At 35.3% G+C, this 15,584-nt stretch overlaps 2 protein-coding genes across 2 annotated transcripts; one reads left to right on the top strand and one right to left on the bottom strand.

Annotated features, from left to right (window-relative positions):
* The first annotated feature begins 4,770 nt into the window (after positions 1-4,770).
* On the top strand, positions 4,771-9,335 carry LOC118052848 (glutamate--tRNA ligase, cytoplasmic). The gene is made up of 6 exons (XM_035063916.2): positions 4,771-5,063; positions 5,210-5,297; positions 5,388-5,541; positions 5,948-7,050; positions 7,475-7,942; positions 8,886-9,335. The coding sequence occupies exons 1-6, from the start codon at positions 4,909-4,911 to the stop codon at positions 9,102-9,104; spliced, it is 2,187 nt and encodes a 728-aa protein (XP_034919807.1). The 5' UTR covers positions 4,771-4,908; the 3' UTR covers positions 9,105-9,335.
* A 1,397-nt stretch (positions 9,336-10,732) lies between these two features.
* Positions 10,733-12,079, bottom strand: LOC118052849 (germin-like protein 5-1). The gene is made up of 2 exons (XM_035063917.2): positions 11,764-12,079; positions 10,733-11,512 (listed from the first exon to the last, which is right to left on the bottom strand). The coding sequence occupies exons 1-2, from the start codon at positions 11,885-11,887 to the stop codon at positions 10,974-10,976; spliced, it is 663 nt and encodes a 220-aa protein (XP_034919808.1). The 5' UTR covers positions 11,888-12,079; the 3' UTR covers positions 10,733-10,973.
* Positions 12,080-15,584: the final 3,505 nt, after the last annotated feature.

Genomic DNA, 15,584 nt, shown 5'->3' with positions numbered 1-15,584 from the left:
TTGGTTGAAAGAATTAGATCATATTATCAACTTTGCTTAGCATAATAGAATTTTGTGAGTTATGGTGTTAGAATGAATTGTCAAGTGAGGAGGAATAAATTTAGTGCACTTTGTTTACATGATATATGTAATGAAAGATTTTTGAACTTAAAATTATGATAGAAAAACATTAGAAAGGAAAATAAAAGAAGAAAGGTATATGGCCGATTATGAAAAACTATCAAGAAACAAAAATGATTTAGTTGTTTTTGAGAAACAGCTAGATCAATTTAAAAAAATGATCTAACCGTTCTCAAAACTTGATTAGACCTTTTTTTGGCCACTGTCTAATTTTGGCCTGATTTTGTTTTGTGGTTTTTTTTCTATAAGTTTTCTTTGGTTCTTTTGGTTTGTTGAAGGGAGATGAAAATTGTTTGATTAAATTTAGCCCAGTAAATAGGATTAGAAATTGAAATTAATACAATATATTTTCCAGTACAGGTGAAATTGCAGATACCATACAACAGTAAGGGACAACTAGCAGAGCACAGGCTCCATGTTGGTGCTAGACACCTTAAAACAATTATTTATTTATTTTAAGTTAAGTATGCATATGAAATTCCATTTGATTTATATCTTTAGATATCAAATGATGTGCTGAGCTAGATGCTCTACTTTAGGGACTACCGCCTAGTTTTGGTAAATGCCATGGTTTAGGGATTAGCATCTGATTTAAGTATGTTGAGCTAGATGCCATGTTTAAAGGACTAACATTCGGTTTAGGCATGTTGAGCTAAGTGTTATGATTTAGGGACTAGCAAGCTATTTGGGGCAATGAGATTAGTTACTCTGGATTATTGTTTATTTTTGGTGTCATAACTTATTTCTGAGTTATTCCTCAATTTTTTTTTAAGAATAAAATAAAATAAAGCCTAGCAATATGAAAAAAGCAAGGTCGAGGAGGATTTTAAAACATATAGAAAAATCAACTTGTAATTTTGGATGAACTTCGAAGCTTAATTATACCTTATTGTACCCGAATGAAGAAATAATGCAGATTCAAGGTTAAATTAAAATGATTATTTGATGAATCTGTGTAAACTTAAGTCCAAGAACATAATTAAATTTTTTTTATAAGCCAATATGTTTAATCATGAGCCAAATTAAAGTTTAATTATATTTTAAAAAATTGATTTGGATCCAATTACAGGATTTAATTAGGTGTAATGACTTAATTAATACTTTAAAACGGGTTAAAATAATTTTATTAAGGGCTTAATTGGTGGAAACGTTAAGTTTGGAAGCTCAATTTGGGTTTAATTGAGAAGATTGAAATTTTAAGAGATAAAATTTAATTTTTCAAGTCAATTAATTGAAATCAGGGGCAAAATCACAAGAAAATTAAAGTTTTGGAGTCAATTGGTGGTTAAATTGAAGAAATTCATAGCCAAGAATGAATTTGCAAAAAATGTCGAGCTATGAGGACCCAATTGATTGAAATCAAGGGTGAAATTGAAAGTTTAATGGTCAATTGAGGGTCAAATTGCATAAATCCAAAACCAAGGACCAAACTAAAAAATACATTGCAATTAGAGGCTGATTTTGAAAATCGACAAAGGTAAAATTGCATTAAATTAGAAGTTTGAAGAAAATTGAAAGTGTAATGGTTAATCGGGGTTAAATTGAATAAATCCAAAACCAAAGACCAAACTGAAAAATACATTGCAATTAAAGGCTGGTTTGAAATTCGGCAAAGGCAAAATTACATTAAATTAGAAGTTTGGAGTCAACCAGGGGTGAAATTGAAGGAAATTAAAACTGAATAACCAAATTGAATTTTGGCTAAAATCCTTAATGTAAGGCTAAAACGGTGCCATTTTGTTTTATAAAAAAACCAAACAACGCATCATTTGGTTATTGCTCATTGTCTTCTTCTTTTTGACCAAAAAACGCTGCCTAGGTGGCTGCTTTTCTGGAGCATTTAATGCTACATATCTCCACAAAATGTGACAATACATGAACCAAAATTATCACCTAACATTTCTTACAACCTAATATAGTCCATTCAGGCTAATTAACAACAAAGAGGCTACGACACTGGCCTAAAGAGGTCAACTTATACAGTCTTTAACTGTCGAATTTAACAGTTCATGATGCTTACTTTGAACCAACGATTGAAATCCTTTCTAGCTAAATCAAGGGTCAAAATTTTTTTCTAATAAAGACAAGATTGCCCTCTTCACCCTTTACAAATATGATTGGATTTCATGGTTTAAGCATCAAGAAAATTGGGTCCAAAGTTGGCCAAAATAAGCCCCTCTCAGTTTTTTCCTTCCCAAATAGTTATCTTCCTTCTTACTTTCTCTCCATGTCGTTCCAACCACCAACCAGAGCCACTACCAATTTGTCTGACACCATCTCCACCACACGTCACCAGCGCAACCACCAACCGGCCATCCCCAGGTTCGAGATAGCCACCGTGAACTCCTCTGGCTCTTCTACAAGTTTCATCTCCCTCCTCCACAATTAACACCGAAACACCATTTTTCCCCGCCAACGTCTTAAGCCCAAGTCAGATCTCCTCATCACAATAACGACCACCAAGTTAGGTTACTTTCCTCTCCTTCTTCCTCTTCTCCTTCCCCACCTTGTCTTTATCACCCTGAATTCGTTCTGCATACGAGTGCCAAATAATTAACCCATGCGTTTGGTCTAACCAGTTTTGGCCTAGCCCGTCCAAAAAAACAGAAGAAGTCATACTTGTTGGGTCACTAGTCTGCCCAACATAATTGGATCCAACCTAGTTTGTTAGGTCGAGCCCAACCCATACAATAATAATAATATATTATAGTATAATATAGTATATATTAAAAAATAAAAATTTCAAAAAATCCTTTTAAAAAATTATGATTTTCTCACATGGTTTCTATCAATTTTGCATAATATCAGACTGTATATTTACACTGTAAGATACAAATCTAGTATCAAATACCCTATTTTCTCAAAAAATATTTTTTGAAAAATTAAAAAAAATCTCAAAACTTTAAATTAATTTCCCTTTCCAAAAAACAAAAAAAATTACTTTTTTCATGCATATGGCCAAGTCCTAAAAAGTTTTCCAAGCATATTTCATAAAAAAAAAAAAATGTAACTTTCTCATGTTTTGTTTTTTTTTTAAATGAAAAAAAAAGGAATATCGTAACCAAATTATGATTATCCTTTAGGATTTGGCCAAAATATCAAAAACTCTTTATCAATTATTTTTTTTAAAGTTTAGATGTTAACTTTAATATCTAGGGGATGTAAAATTACACCATAGAGTACAACCTTAGGTATTAAAGATATAAGATGTAAAATAAACGCGATTCTAAAATTTAGACTTTATAATGGTTAGGGTTAAACTCTGTGAGATAGAGACTCTCTCACAAAGGGAGATCTACCTTAGACTTTAGAAAAATGACCAACAAATAAAAATCTGACTTAGAAAAAACAATCAAATAACAATGCAACTTATATTAGGTTGGGTGCATTAAGGGTGATATGTCTTTCTCTTACACAACTAGTCTCTTACCCAGACTCTCGCAGACCATAGGGTTTCTAGTAATCATAATACTAGTTGGTAACTCCTGAACCTTAATCATAATTTTATAATTAAATCCAAAAATGATTTTCCTTCTGGATAATACCTCTTAGAAAACACAAAAGCTCGCTAACACCCGACATCACCCCATACAACACCCAACTTAAAGAGTGTTTGTTTTTGTGGTAGCTACTGCGTTTTTTTTTCAAAATAATATAGTGTTTAGTTATAAGTAACAGTTGTGATTTGGCTTATGGGACCTAATAAAAATGAGGTTTAACCGCGGTTTTTGGTGAAGCAATTGTTTCATGCTTATCATCCTACTGCATTTTTGTTCAGTGGAGAGTGACTCCACTATTCATTGCGGTTTTTGGTGAAGCAATTGTTTCATGCTTCTCATCCTATTGCATTTTTGTTCAGTGGAGTGTGACTCCACTATTCACGTGAACAGTGGAGTCACTCTCCACTGTTTCGGGCGGACCAGGTATGATTTAAAGCTAAATGCATTGAATTGGGCCCGACACAGTTAAAAAAAGATTTTTTTTTTATTTTTAATTGTGTTTTATTTGAAAAATTAGAAGGAGATTGCTTGATGACGTAGCATTTGCAAATTTGATCGCAATCCTAATTTTGTTCTTGATAATATTTTTACTTGATGTTGTTGTGCGCTTAAAAAAATCAAGAAAGCTGTAGTCTTTCTTGGATAGATTTCACGCATGATGAAATTATAGATCATTTAATGGAACAATAAAAAATATTTGATATCAGTATTATTTATTTCATGATGTAATAATAGTAGTTAAATTTACAATATTTTAAATTAAAAGCCATAAATATTAATATATATATATATTAATTATTTTATAATCTTAATTTAAAAAATATTCTTTTAACCAAATACATTAAATTATTTTTTTTCAATTTTAATTTTAACTATAAATTTAATTAAATATATATAAATACTAAATTAACCTCAATCAAAAATATTTTTTGTACAACAAATTTTTTTATATCACAACCTTAATCGGTATCAAGGCTGAAAGAGTCCGATGTCTGGGAGAACTAAAATCATAAGTAACTTGGAATTATAATTTGAATGTGTTTGGTATTGTAATAATTTTTATGGATATAATTTGAAAAAAGTTGTTTTATTAGGAAAGGGTGGGCCCAAAAGTCAATAAACAGCTCTATAAGGATCATTCTTGAACGCGTTAGCGTTTGGACCTTTTACTGGCTGCTCCCTCTGCTCGGCTGCATCTTTTTTCCTCCTCCTCATCTCTCTCTCTCTCTCTGCCTGTCGCTCGCTGCAGTTTGTATATTTGATTTGAAATTAGGGTTTATTATTGGAGATGGAGATAAAAGACTTTTGTTTTGGAGCCGATAGTACTCCTCCATTGTCTGTCATCGCAGCCGCCAAGGTTGCGTCTCTCACTCTTCCTCCTCCCTCCACTGTTACAAATGCTTCTGCTTCTGCTTCTCTTCCTACTTTCCTCTTCTCTAATGGGTACCCTTCTCTTTTTTCCATCTTTTCTAAATTTTTTATTCTTTTCTTAAATCTTTCCTTTAATAAATGTTATATATATTGGGCTTAGCTCTGTGTCTGTTCACCTGACATTCTCAACTTCTCATGTATGTATGCATGTATGGTAGGCTGAAATTGCAAGGAACCTATGTGCTTCTTCGATACATTGGCCGCGTTGCCAATCTATATGGGCAGGACCCATTTGAATCTAGCCAGGTTTTTCATTCTCTTCCCCACTCTTGCTTTTTCTTATCTAGTTTTGCTTCTTAAATTTTTCACAACGAAGTTTGCCTTTCTATTTTTCAGATTGATCAGTGGCTCGAATACACCCCTGTCTTGTCTGTAGGCTCTGAATTCGAGAATGCCTGCAACTATATTGACAATTATCTGCAAACTCGTACTTTTCTCGTGGGCTACTGTATGTCTATTGCAGACATTGCGATCTGGTCCGGTCTTGCAGGTAAAGCTTCCGATTCCTTTCTATTGTTTACTTTACAGCATTTATTCGCTAGTGGGTGTCGAATTTCAATGAAAAGAAAATCCCTTAATTGTTGGCCTTATTATTATTGTTTTATTGTTTAGGGTTTAACAATCTCGTTGTTGAGCTGAATTTTTGACCTGGTCTGTTCTTACCGATTGATTTTTATTACTGCATTTATGCTTAGAGTCCCAGAATATTAAAATTAAGGGCTTGGCTGCTATCTTTCTTGATTTGCATCAACTACAGCATTTCATTTAGCAAAATAGACTGGTAGTATTATGTGCGTTGATAGATTGTTCCTATCTATTTCATTTTGTTTTTAAAGCATTCATTTTTTTCTTCTTAAATCCTTCTCGATATGCATCTGACATGTCATGCTTTGCAGGAACTGGGCTGAGATGGGAGAGCTGTAGGAAGTCTAAGAAGTTCCCAAATATGGTACGCTGGTTCAATTCAATATTTGATGAATATAGCGAAGCTTTGAATGAAGTCATGTCAACATATGTTGGCAAAAAGGGCTCAGTAAAGCCTGCAGCAGCTAAACCAAAAGGGCAACAGGTTGTCAGTGGGGATAACCCAGAAAAGGGAAAAGCAAGCAGCAAACCTTCATCTGAAGTAGATCTTCCAGAAGCAGAAATTGGAAAGGTGTGTCTGCGATTTGCTCCTGAACCTAGTGGCTATCTTCACATCGGGCACTCAAAAGCAGCTCTACTCAACCAGTATTTTGCTCAAAGGTACCAAGGTCGAATGATAGTTCGCTTCGATGATACAAATCCATCAAAGGAAAGCAATGAATTTGTTGACAATCTTTTAAAAGATATTGAGACATTGGGTATCAAATATGAAACCATCACACATACATCTGATTACTTTCCCCAGCTTATGGAAATGGCTGAAAATTTGATCCACCAGGGTAAAGCTTATGTTGATGATACACCACGTGAGCAAATGCAGAAAGAAAGAATGGATGGCATTGAATCAAAATGTAGGAGCAACAGTGTAGTGGAGAATCTGAAACTGTGGAAGGAAATGATTGCAGGATCAGAGAGAGGATTACAATGCTGTGTCCGTGGGAAGTTAGACATGCAAGACCCAAACAAGTCTCTTCGAGATCCAGTCTACTATCGTTGCAATCCTGTTCCTCACCATCGAATTGGGTCCAAATACAAGATATACCCGACATATGATTTTGCATGTCCATTTGTTGATTCTGTAGAAGGTATAACTCATGCACTCCGATCGAGTGAGTATCATGATCGAAATGCTCAATATGATAGGATTCAAGCAGATATGGGACTGCGAAAGGTTCACCTTTATGAATTTAGCCGGTTGAATATGGTCTACACAATTCTCAGCAAGCGTCATCTTCGTTGGTTTGTTGAAAATGGAAAGGTGGATGGATGGGATGATGCTCGATTTCCAACTGTACAGGGAATTGTTCGCAGAGGTTTGAAAGTAGAGGCATTGGTGCAATTCATCCTTGAACAGGTAAGCTAACATGCATCCATGTCTTTACATCTTTCTATTCTGATGTTGTTTGGATAGTCCATATGAGATGCTGTATACAGATTTGATGAAAAACTTACATTCTACTCGAAGAATATACAGTGAAAAACATGCTTGAGGACCTTGAAGAACTTTGTGTTGTTCCCGTAACATGTGAATTCTTTCCTTCTTCTTTTCCCAATTATACCAAAGAACTTAATTTCATTCATGTGACATTTGTTTGAATTCTTTGGTTAAAAGGCAGCTTAGGATGGCAAGTTCAGGTTCATCACTTTTGTGCATCACAATATTCCTTATTTAGTTCCACATATGCAAGCATATGTCCATTGATTTATTCTCTTAGGTTATTTTGTGCATTCACCCTTTATCTTCTTAAAGTTTTAATTCTAATTCTATTTCGTTTCAGGGGGCATCAAAAAATCTTAATCTCATGGAATGGGACAAACTCTGGACAATTAATAAGAAAATTATCGATCCTGTGTGTCCCAGGCATACTGCTGTCATTGAAGAACTTAGGGTGCCATTAACCTTGACTGACGGTCCCAAGCAACCATTTGTTCGAATCATTCCAAGGCACAAGAAACATGAGGGTGCTGGAGAGAAGGCCACAACATACACAAATAGGATATGGATAGACCATGCAGATGCAGAGTTGATCTCTGTAAATGAAGAAATAACCTTAATGGATTGGGGAAATGCCATAGTGAAGGAAATTGAGAAGGACCAGAATGGAAAGGTCACACGCTTGAGTGGGGTCTTGCATCTCGAAGGATCTGTCAAGACCACAAAGTTGAAGCTCACCTGGCTACCAGATACAAGTGAATTAGTTAACCTCACTCTTGTGGACTTTGACTATCTAATCACAAAGAAAAAGGTAATTCTTCATTTATGGACTTTGGAAGTTTTTGTTTTGTTCCTTTTTAAAAGAATACAATTGTGTATGTTTAAAACTTTTCTACTTTGAGAACCTTAGTTATTGAGGCTGGGTGGTTTATTATTCTCTGCTTTCTATTGATTTCTGAGTGAGTTTGTTCATTTTTTATCCTCTTAACTTTTTTGTTACTTTTTTGGCCCCTGAAATACTGTACTTCTAATGGCTACTTATATTTGTCCCTATAGATGGGGTGATCATTTCATAAGCCTTGAGTTATTTTTTCTCATGTCACTGTAGTTTTGACTGAATGACTTCTTGATGTGTACTTGGGATTAAATTCTTTTTCAAACCAGCTTGAAGAATGTTGACCATCTACTATTCAAATTTATATTACTGTTTTTCGTAAAAACTATCTTGGCATTATTGTTTATTTGAGCTGTTTTTTTCTCTAATTGTGTGAATGTAGAGTTTCAGTGGTTGATTTATTCCGGTACCTATAATGCATTTAAAATGTCAAGTTTTGAGACCCCTTTGTGGGTGTGTGCGTTAAGAGAGTAGAATGAATACATAAGAAACTTTGAAATGGGTAACTCCATTTGATGCATCTATTTAATTGAGCATTTTGTTTATGGTTGAATGTATAAGTAGCACACAAAATGAATATAATGGGGGATGGACCCTTGTAATGGACTCCTTCACATTGGAATCAGTTTATATTCAGTCTAAATTAGACATTATAGTTGTGTGGGGGGCTTTTGGTGGTGATGAAGCTGGGTAGGAGTAGATGGTAAAAGAATCTAGTTAGACATTATAGTTGTGTGGCATGATGTTTTGCATAATACATTATACTTGTCATAGATTTTGAGAGCAGAATTGTAACCATACTGAGTGGCTGCTATGTAAAATTTTAATTGTTGGTCGGCGCTTGTATTTGTTGATGCAGCTGGAGGAGGGAGAAAGTTTTCAAGATGTGCTTAACCCATTTACCAAGAAGGAGACTGCAGCTCTTGGGGATTCAAACATGCGAAATTTGAAGCGTGGAGAGATATTGCAGTTGGAGAGGAAGGGCTACTTTAGATGTGATGTTCCTTTTGTCAGACCTTCGAAGCCCATAGTTCTGTTTGCAATTCCAGATGGCCGACAAGCAACCTCATTGAAGTAGACCTTCATATTTGACTAGCATACTTTCTGGTGTTCTGGAGTTGAACATTTTTCCTAAAACTATGTAAGATGAGATTTGGAGTCTTTGACTCTCTTCCTTTTACATACATTTGTTCTGAAGTTTTTGATGTGATACTTCACTAATTTACCTTGCTATAGATGTTTTACGAATTGAATGGTGCCTTTTCAACTAGTTAATGTGGTTTTGGTAAATTTCCAAGTTTCAGATAAAGATGTTCTTGTTGAATCCAGTAGCAGTATAGATCCTGATGGGATTTGGCTTTTTTAACTAGGTGAATGTGGCTATGATAAACGACATTTTCCTGTGGTTCCTCGTATTGAATTTAGCTTCCTTGGTCATTTTAACTGTTCCTCGTATACAGATGCGATTAGGTCTATAATGAGCACCCAACTTTCCAGACGTGAAGTTTTAGTTCTTGATTCCTTGTCCTGGGGATCTAGGACAGCGACAACTTGGATTGTTCCATCTTTCCTTGCTTGAAATTGGAACTTTATGATAGCACTGATCAAGTGACAAGCATTTGTATAGTGGGTTCTAATTAAGTCACCATTATTATTGCCTTGATTGTCTGTCCCGTTATGCCAAAATTACCCACTTTGGCGTGATGATGGCTATCACATGTGCAACTCCTTTTCTTTAATAAGATGAGTGCACCTACTAGAATCACTGTTGTTGTCATTTTCAGGTAAGATAAACAAGACAAGAAACTTACTACTAGTGCATTTAAAGATGATGAGATGAGACAGGAAGGTTTTTCTTATGGATTAAGTCATTGAGGCAGTTCTGTTAATCCATGATTAATTGTACTTTTAGAAGCAACAAGCAAGAGTGCCATTAACATGGAAGGAGAGGATGGTCCGGATTTATTTATTTTCCGAGTAGAACTTGAACTCTCTGCATTGCTAAATAATAATATAAAAAGAATTAGGTGAAATTCATGATTTGTTAATAAATGGACCATACTCAATTGTTGTTTCTGATTGTCATCAACGTTTTTTATTAGTTACGCATTATCATGATCTGCACTTACTAGTATGTTAACGAGTGATTATTTTATATTGGGTAAATGTAAAGCGAATGGTGGGATTTAATTAAAAATATGAAGTCATCACCATCCCAATTACTTGAATGTGTTTTGACTTTCTCGAGCGTGGGCGAGTTCCTTTTCAGTTTTCCCTTCCCTGCTTATGGCATGTCCCCAGCGCACATCCACATGTAGATGGCTAATGTGATGACAAAATACATTTATTAGAAGGGTAATGTGAGGAGGAGGTGAAGATGGAGAGAACTTGTTTTTCAAACATATAATCGTGTGTTTTTACGGCATCTATCCAGTCCAGAACACTAATAAAAAGACAAGTCTTCAAACTCGATGGAACTATTCTCGAAATGGACGCACTGGACAAACAAAATCAAGTGATTGAACTATTGTCAAGTGAATTGGTGGGTTAGCTGGCTAAGGCATTGAGGTAGAAAGTCTTCCTCCGTAGCTGACTTCGTAAAACATGCTGCTTGTCTAATTTAATGCATTTCATACATCTATCTGAGAAATACATATAGTCTCTGTCAAGCGTGGTTTTATTACATTATGTATATATATAATTGGCTAAAACAACAAATTGATGCTTTGATATTTTATTCAGTGGAAGAACGGTCTGTAGAAGATTACATGTCGAATAACCATTTAATCTCCTAGATGATCCATCAAACACAAATTTCTCCCTTAAAAAAACTGTTACAGGAAGAATAACAATCAAAAACCCCCAGCTAGGCACAGCTGTAAGATTTATTAATTTATAATCAAAACCTAGCGTACGTACTTGTGTTTTTATACAGTCAACCAATCATCTACTTCTTAGGTGCAAACCTGGACTTGATCTTTCGGACCTCCTTGGTACCAACCTGGAAAGCCTTGGTCAAGACATGGTCAGGCACGGGTGGTTGGGCTGCAAACAATGTGGCTGCAATTGACTGAGTTCCTGGCAACTGGCTATTGAATGCAGCAATCACTGCAGCTGAGACTCGACCGTTGTTCTTCTGGAAATGAACCAAGCCTTTGGGGAAAACAAATGTCTCGCCCACCTTGATGGTCTTTGATATCAAAACGTTAGCAGTGGTAATGAACCCCACGTCCAGTTGGCCTTCAAGGACAAAGACCATCTCAGTGGCACGTGGATGTGTGTGGGGTGGGTTCAAGCCACCGGGGGCGTAGTCAATGCGGGACATGGATACCCCCAAGGTGTTGAGTCCTGGGATCTTTTGAACATTGGCAGCGGTGACCAAGGAGCCGAATGTGTTGTTGGTGAGACCTGGTTTAGCCAAACCGGCAAAGAAGAAGTCCTCTGCCGATATGTTTTCCTTGCAGGTGAATCCATTCACCTTCACACCTGTTTAATTATACAAGCATCTCATGTCACAAATTATCAAACTAGTAACAATCGCACATAAGCAGGAAAATGTATTGAAAATAAAACAGAATCAAAGACAAAAAGGTGAGATCCAAGAAAGATGAAGAAATTGTGTTGGGAAGGAACAGAGGAAAAGGCTGGGCAAGTCAACTCTCCTACCCTATACCAATCATGTATATAATTAACTAAGATCAAAAGGAAATTAAAAACAATAGTGGAAGAAGAAATACCAGAAGAAAGATCAGCAACGCAAACATCTTGAAGCAGGTCAGGATCAGCAGAAACGGTGGCCACTAGTACCAAACCAAGAGTCATATAAAGAAGGGAGAGGTAGGCCACCTTATTAGCTGCCATGGCTGCTGCTGCAGATGCTAGGCGCTAGCTTTCTAAGTTCCTAGGCTCTGGCGAAAACTATTAAAGGAAAACAACTAGTTTTTTTTTGGGTTGAAAAACAACTAGTTAATATAAGAGAAAAGGGGGGAGGGTGTCTGAATTAGGGAAAAGATGGATGAATAGGAGAGAAAGGTGGACAAATGTATTTAGAGTGGCTGCTGCATGATTGGTAGGTACCAAAGTTGCCTTAAATATTCCATTCGGTAAAGATGTGGTACGATATATCTTTATATTGAATATAATTTCAAAAATTATTTTCAATTTATTTTAAATTATAATAAAAAAAATTGATTTTGAGAAGAAAAAAAAAACTTATAATTTATAGTATTTTTTAAACACAATTAATTACAACCGCAAAAACTAGCTAAACATACACCGAAAACAAGGCAATAAATTTTGTAGTTGTGTTAAAACTAGTTGATAATTAACGGGCCATCGTCATCTCTCCTGCCCCTACAGTCTACGCGTGCTTCCATATTTCTTCGGTCAATTTTTCAATGTTCATGTATTGACTCGGTCTCTTATATTATTTTTTATAGAGATCTTTATTTCAATTGATGTATAAATTGATCCAAAGATGTTTCTTTACCATAGAAAAAAATCACATTAAAATGTGGTATGATATAGCCAAGGTGATGGAAACTCAAGAAAACAAAAAGAAACATTGTTCAGAAAAATTCGTGAAATGTAATTGATATTTTATTAATATAACCTTAATTCCTAGCCTAATCTACTTGCTGGAAAATCACAAAAAAAGATATCCTAATATAATGTAATGATATTTACTCGAATAATAACTCAAAACCCAAGTTAAGAATCAAATCTGTCTAGTTTGAGTTGTTTTTATATTACACCAATGATAAATTTATTTTGAACGAGTTTAAAAAACCTTCAAAATCCTTCTTCCTTAGGCAAGCTCAAGGAAATTAGCATGTCTCAGATAGAGGCTTAGCAGTATATCAAGGCTAACCACTCGAGGGTATAATAGTATATCAAGCCTCGGGCACGCTAGGTTTTTCGCCAGCCACACCTAGATTTTTTTAGGTTTGATAGTGTACCAAGCCTGACATTTTAACTTAACAGTCAACCAAGTCCAAGGTAACGCGAGTCTAGCAAACATGCTAAACCCAAGACACTTGGACTTGAAATTCCATTAAGTCCAAGACAATAGAGGTTTTGCAAACATATCAGATCCAAGACACTTGGACTTCACAATTAGTCAAGTCTAAGACAACAACCATTTTCCTTTAGGCACACCTAAAAAAATAATCATCCTCCATTGAGTCTAACCTCGGGGAAGAACTCAACTTCTATAAGCTTAGCTAAGTTTGACGTCTTAAACTCTAATCTCTTTATCACCTTTTTATGTGTATAAAAGTCCTTCAAAAACCCATCATATTCCTATCAAACATTAATACAAATATAAGGGATATTTATTCCTCATTAAATGTTATCAGGGTAATTACACTACAAGCTCTCTTCTTCATAAAAGGACAACACTCATAAATTATAAATACATCATGAGACCTTTTAGAACAAAGGTTCATGATCTTCATTCTCTACTACATATATATTTTCAAAGCATCTCTTTAGAATATTCTTGTATTTTCTCTCTTTAAAAAGATACTTATATAAGCATCGAAGAGTCCCCACCTTTATTAAAGAGGACTTTTTATAGGTACTAGTCACGAGCAATTTTGGTTTACCAAGGACCAATTATAAGCTATCAATTACCTTGGCTAGGGAGAATGGAGAAGATTACTATGACCAATTGATTAATCAATTGTCCAACCCGAGAGCCCTATTCCTTGGCTAGTTGGATTTTTAGAACATAATTAGTAGTGTTGTTTATGAGATATAATAGAAAAGCCATTTGTTTCTTTATAAAACTTGTTTTTAGCATTTTTAGGGTATTTCATGGCTCATAATGATTGCCTTCCAGGGAGAGGAAGCGGGACAAATCAACTTGTTGTCGTGGACACTCCTACCCAGTATGAGCTTTATCAACTCACTAGTTAGGTGCAACTCCCCACTCAAGTTGTGTTGACAACCCGAGGGTAAAATTAGACCTTGTCAACCCATCAAGTCTTAACAACCTCAATAACACACAATGTCTTAACACCAGGGACATCAGCTATACTAAGAGCTCGTAGATAATTACATTACTTAGAGGAGACTAGACAAAAGATGTTCATGAACGTTCCTTAAGGGATCACTCACGTCATTATTACACTCATGCATATAGCAAACACTCCAAACGTACTCCTCTTAGTTACTATGGGATGGACATTAGTCATCGTAATTGTCATTTTATGCCAAGCCCTTTGGGATCTCAAGAGCTCAACAAATAAAGAGCAAAGAAACAGTTTGTGACCGAGCACGCCTAAAAAAATAAGCATACCTAGGGGAATGTTTATAGTCCCTATTAGTAGAGGGTTTCTCCTTTATCCAAACACATATTGAAAACTCAACTCCTTAAAGACTACTTTTCTATGAATATGAGTTTAGACAATTATGACAACTTGGCCGACTCAAGAGAGCATGTGCAAAATGTGCACAGTAGCTTGGAGTTGATCATCTAAGACTATAACTCAAGGTGCAAGATATTCCCTTCAACCTTTATAGGATCTGCACGTGCTTGTTATAACAACTTGGAACCAAACTTTATTAAAGGTTTTAGTGACCTATATACGAAGCTAGTGACATGTTTTAGCACTAGCATACCCGTCAAGAAAACTTCCACAGTGCTTTCAGTGTTACTCAATAAGAGGACGAGTCTACACGGGTATATTTAAGGAGATTTAACATGAAGATGCTCGAGGTGGAAGAATTGATTGAGCCAATAGCCATGAAAGCCTTAATAAGAGTAAAGGAACATGCCTTCTAAAGAAAACTTTATCTTTTATCATATAAAAACTTGGCCAAAGTAAAGCGATTCATGAAAAATCAAATACGAGTTGAAGAGGCTAGTTTACTTCAACATGGACCTCTTTGTTTTTATAAGAACAACCAACATCAATGATTTTCCAAGTGAAGTAATCAGGTTACCTGAAAAGCCTCTCTCATACATGTCACTCAGATCACCTCAGGATAAATAATCATTGATAAAGTGTAAGTTTCTTAAATATAAATAGCTTATTCAAAATGACGTTTTTATTTTCTTTGGGTGTTCTCTTAGGACGATAACTCCACCACTCTCTAATGGATGGATGTAATTTCTCCAGTGCTATAAGCACCACTTTTCAATAAATGAATATGATTTTCCTAATATTATATACACCACTTTAAAGGGATGCTTTTAAGCCCTATGGCAATGATGGGAAAGCTCATAGCTCCTACTCTTCAAAGAACATATAATCACTTAGAAATTTTTAAGTATAGATTCACCCTTTTGGCTTCCCACTAGCCATTTAGAAATTCTCTAGGTATAGGATCAACTCTTGATTTGTTTGAAGATAGAAATTCCTTCAAAGCAATTTGATTTACTATGATGGGTTCCCCAAGGCTACTTAGAAATATTTCTAAGTTTAGGCCATTTTCCCATGTTTTTCTCTTACCTTACAAGGATTCGAATTATAACTTGCTTCATGCCCCTCTACACGAGCTACCTAGTATATCATCTAAGGTTTCCACCTTTTTTCCACATAATGAAAATTCA

This window comes from Populus alba, chromosome 5, assembly GCF_005239225.2.
Source record: "Populus alba chromosome 5, ASM523922v2, whole genome shotgun sequence".
Classification (NCBI taxonomy): Eukaryota; Viridiplantae; Streptophyta; class Magnoliopsida; order Malpighiales; family Salicaceae; genus Populus; species Populus alba.
Note: the sequence above shows the minus strand (reverse complement) of the source record. Positions and strands in the feature narration are given on the sequence as shown.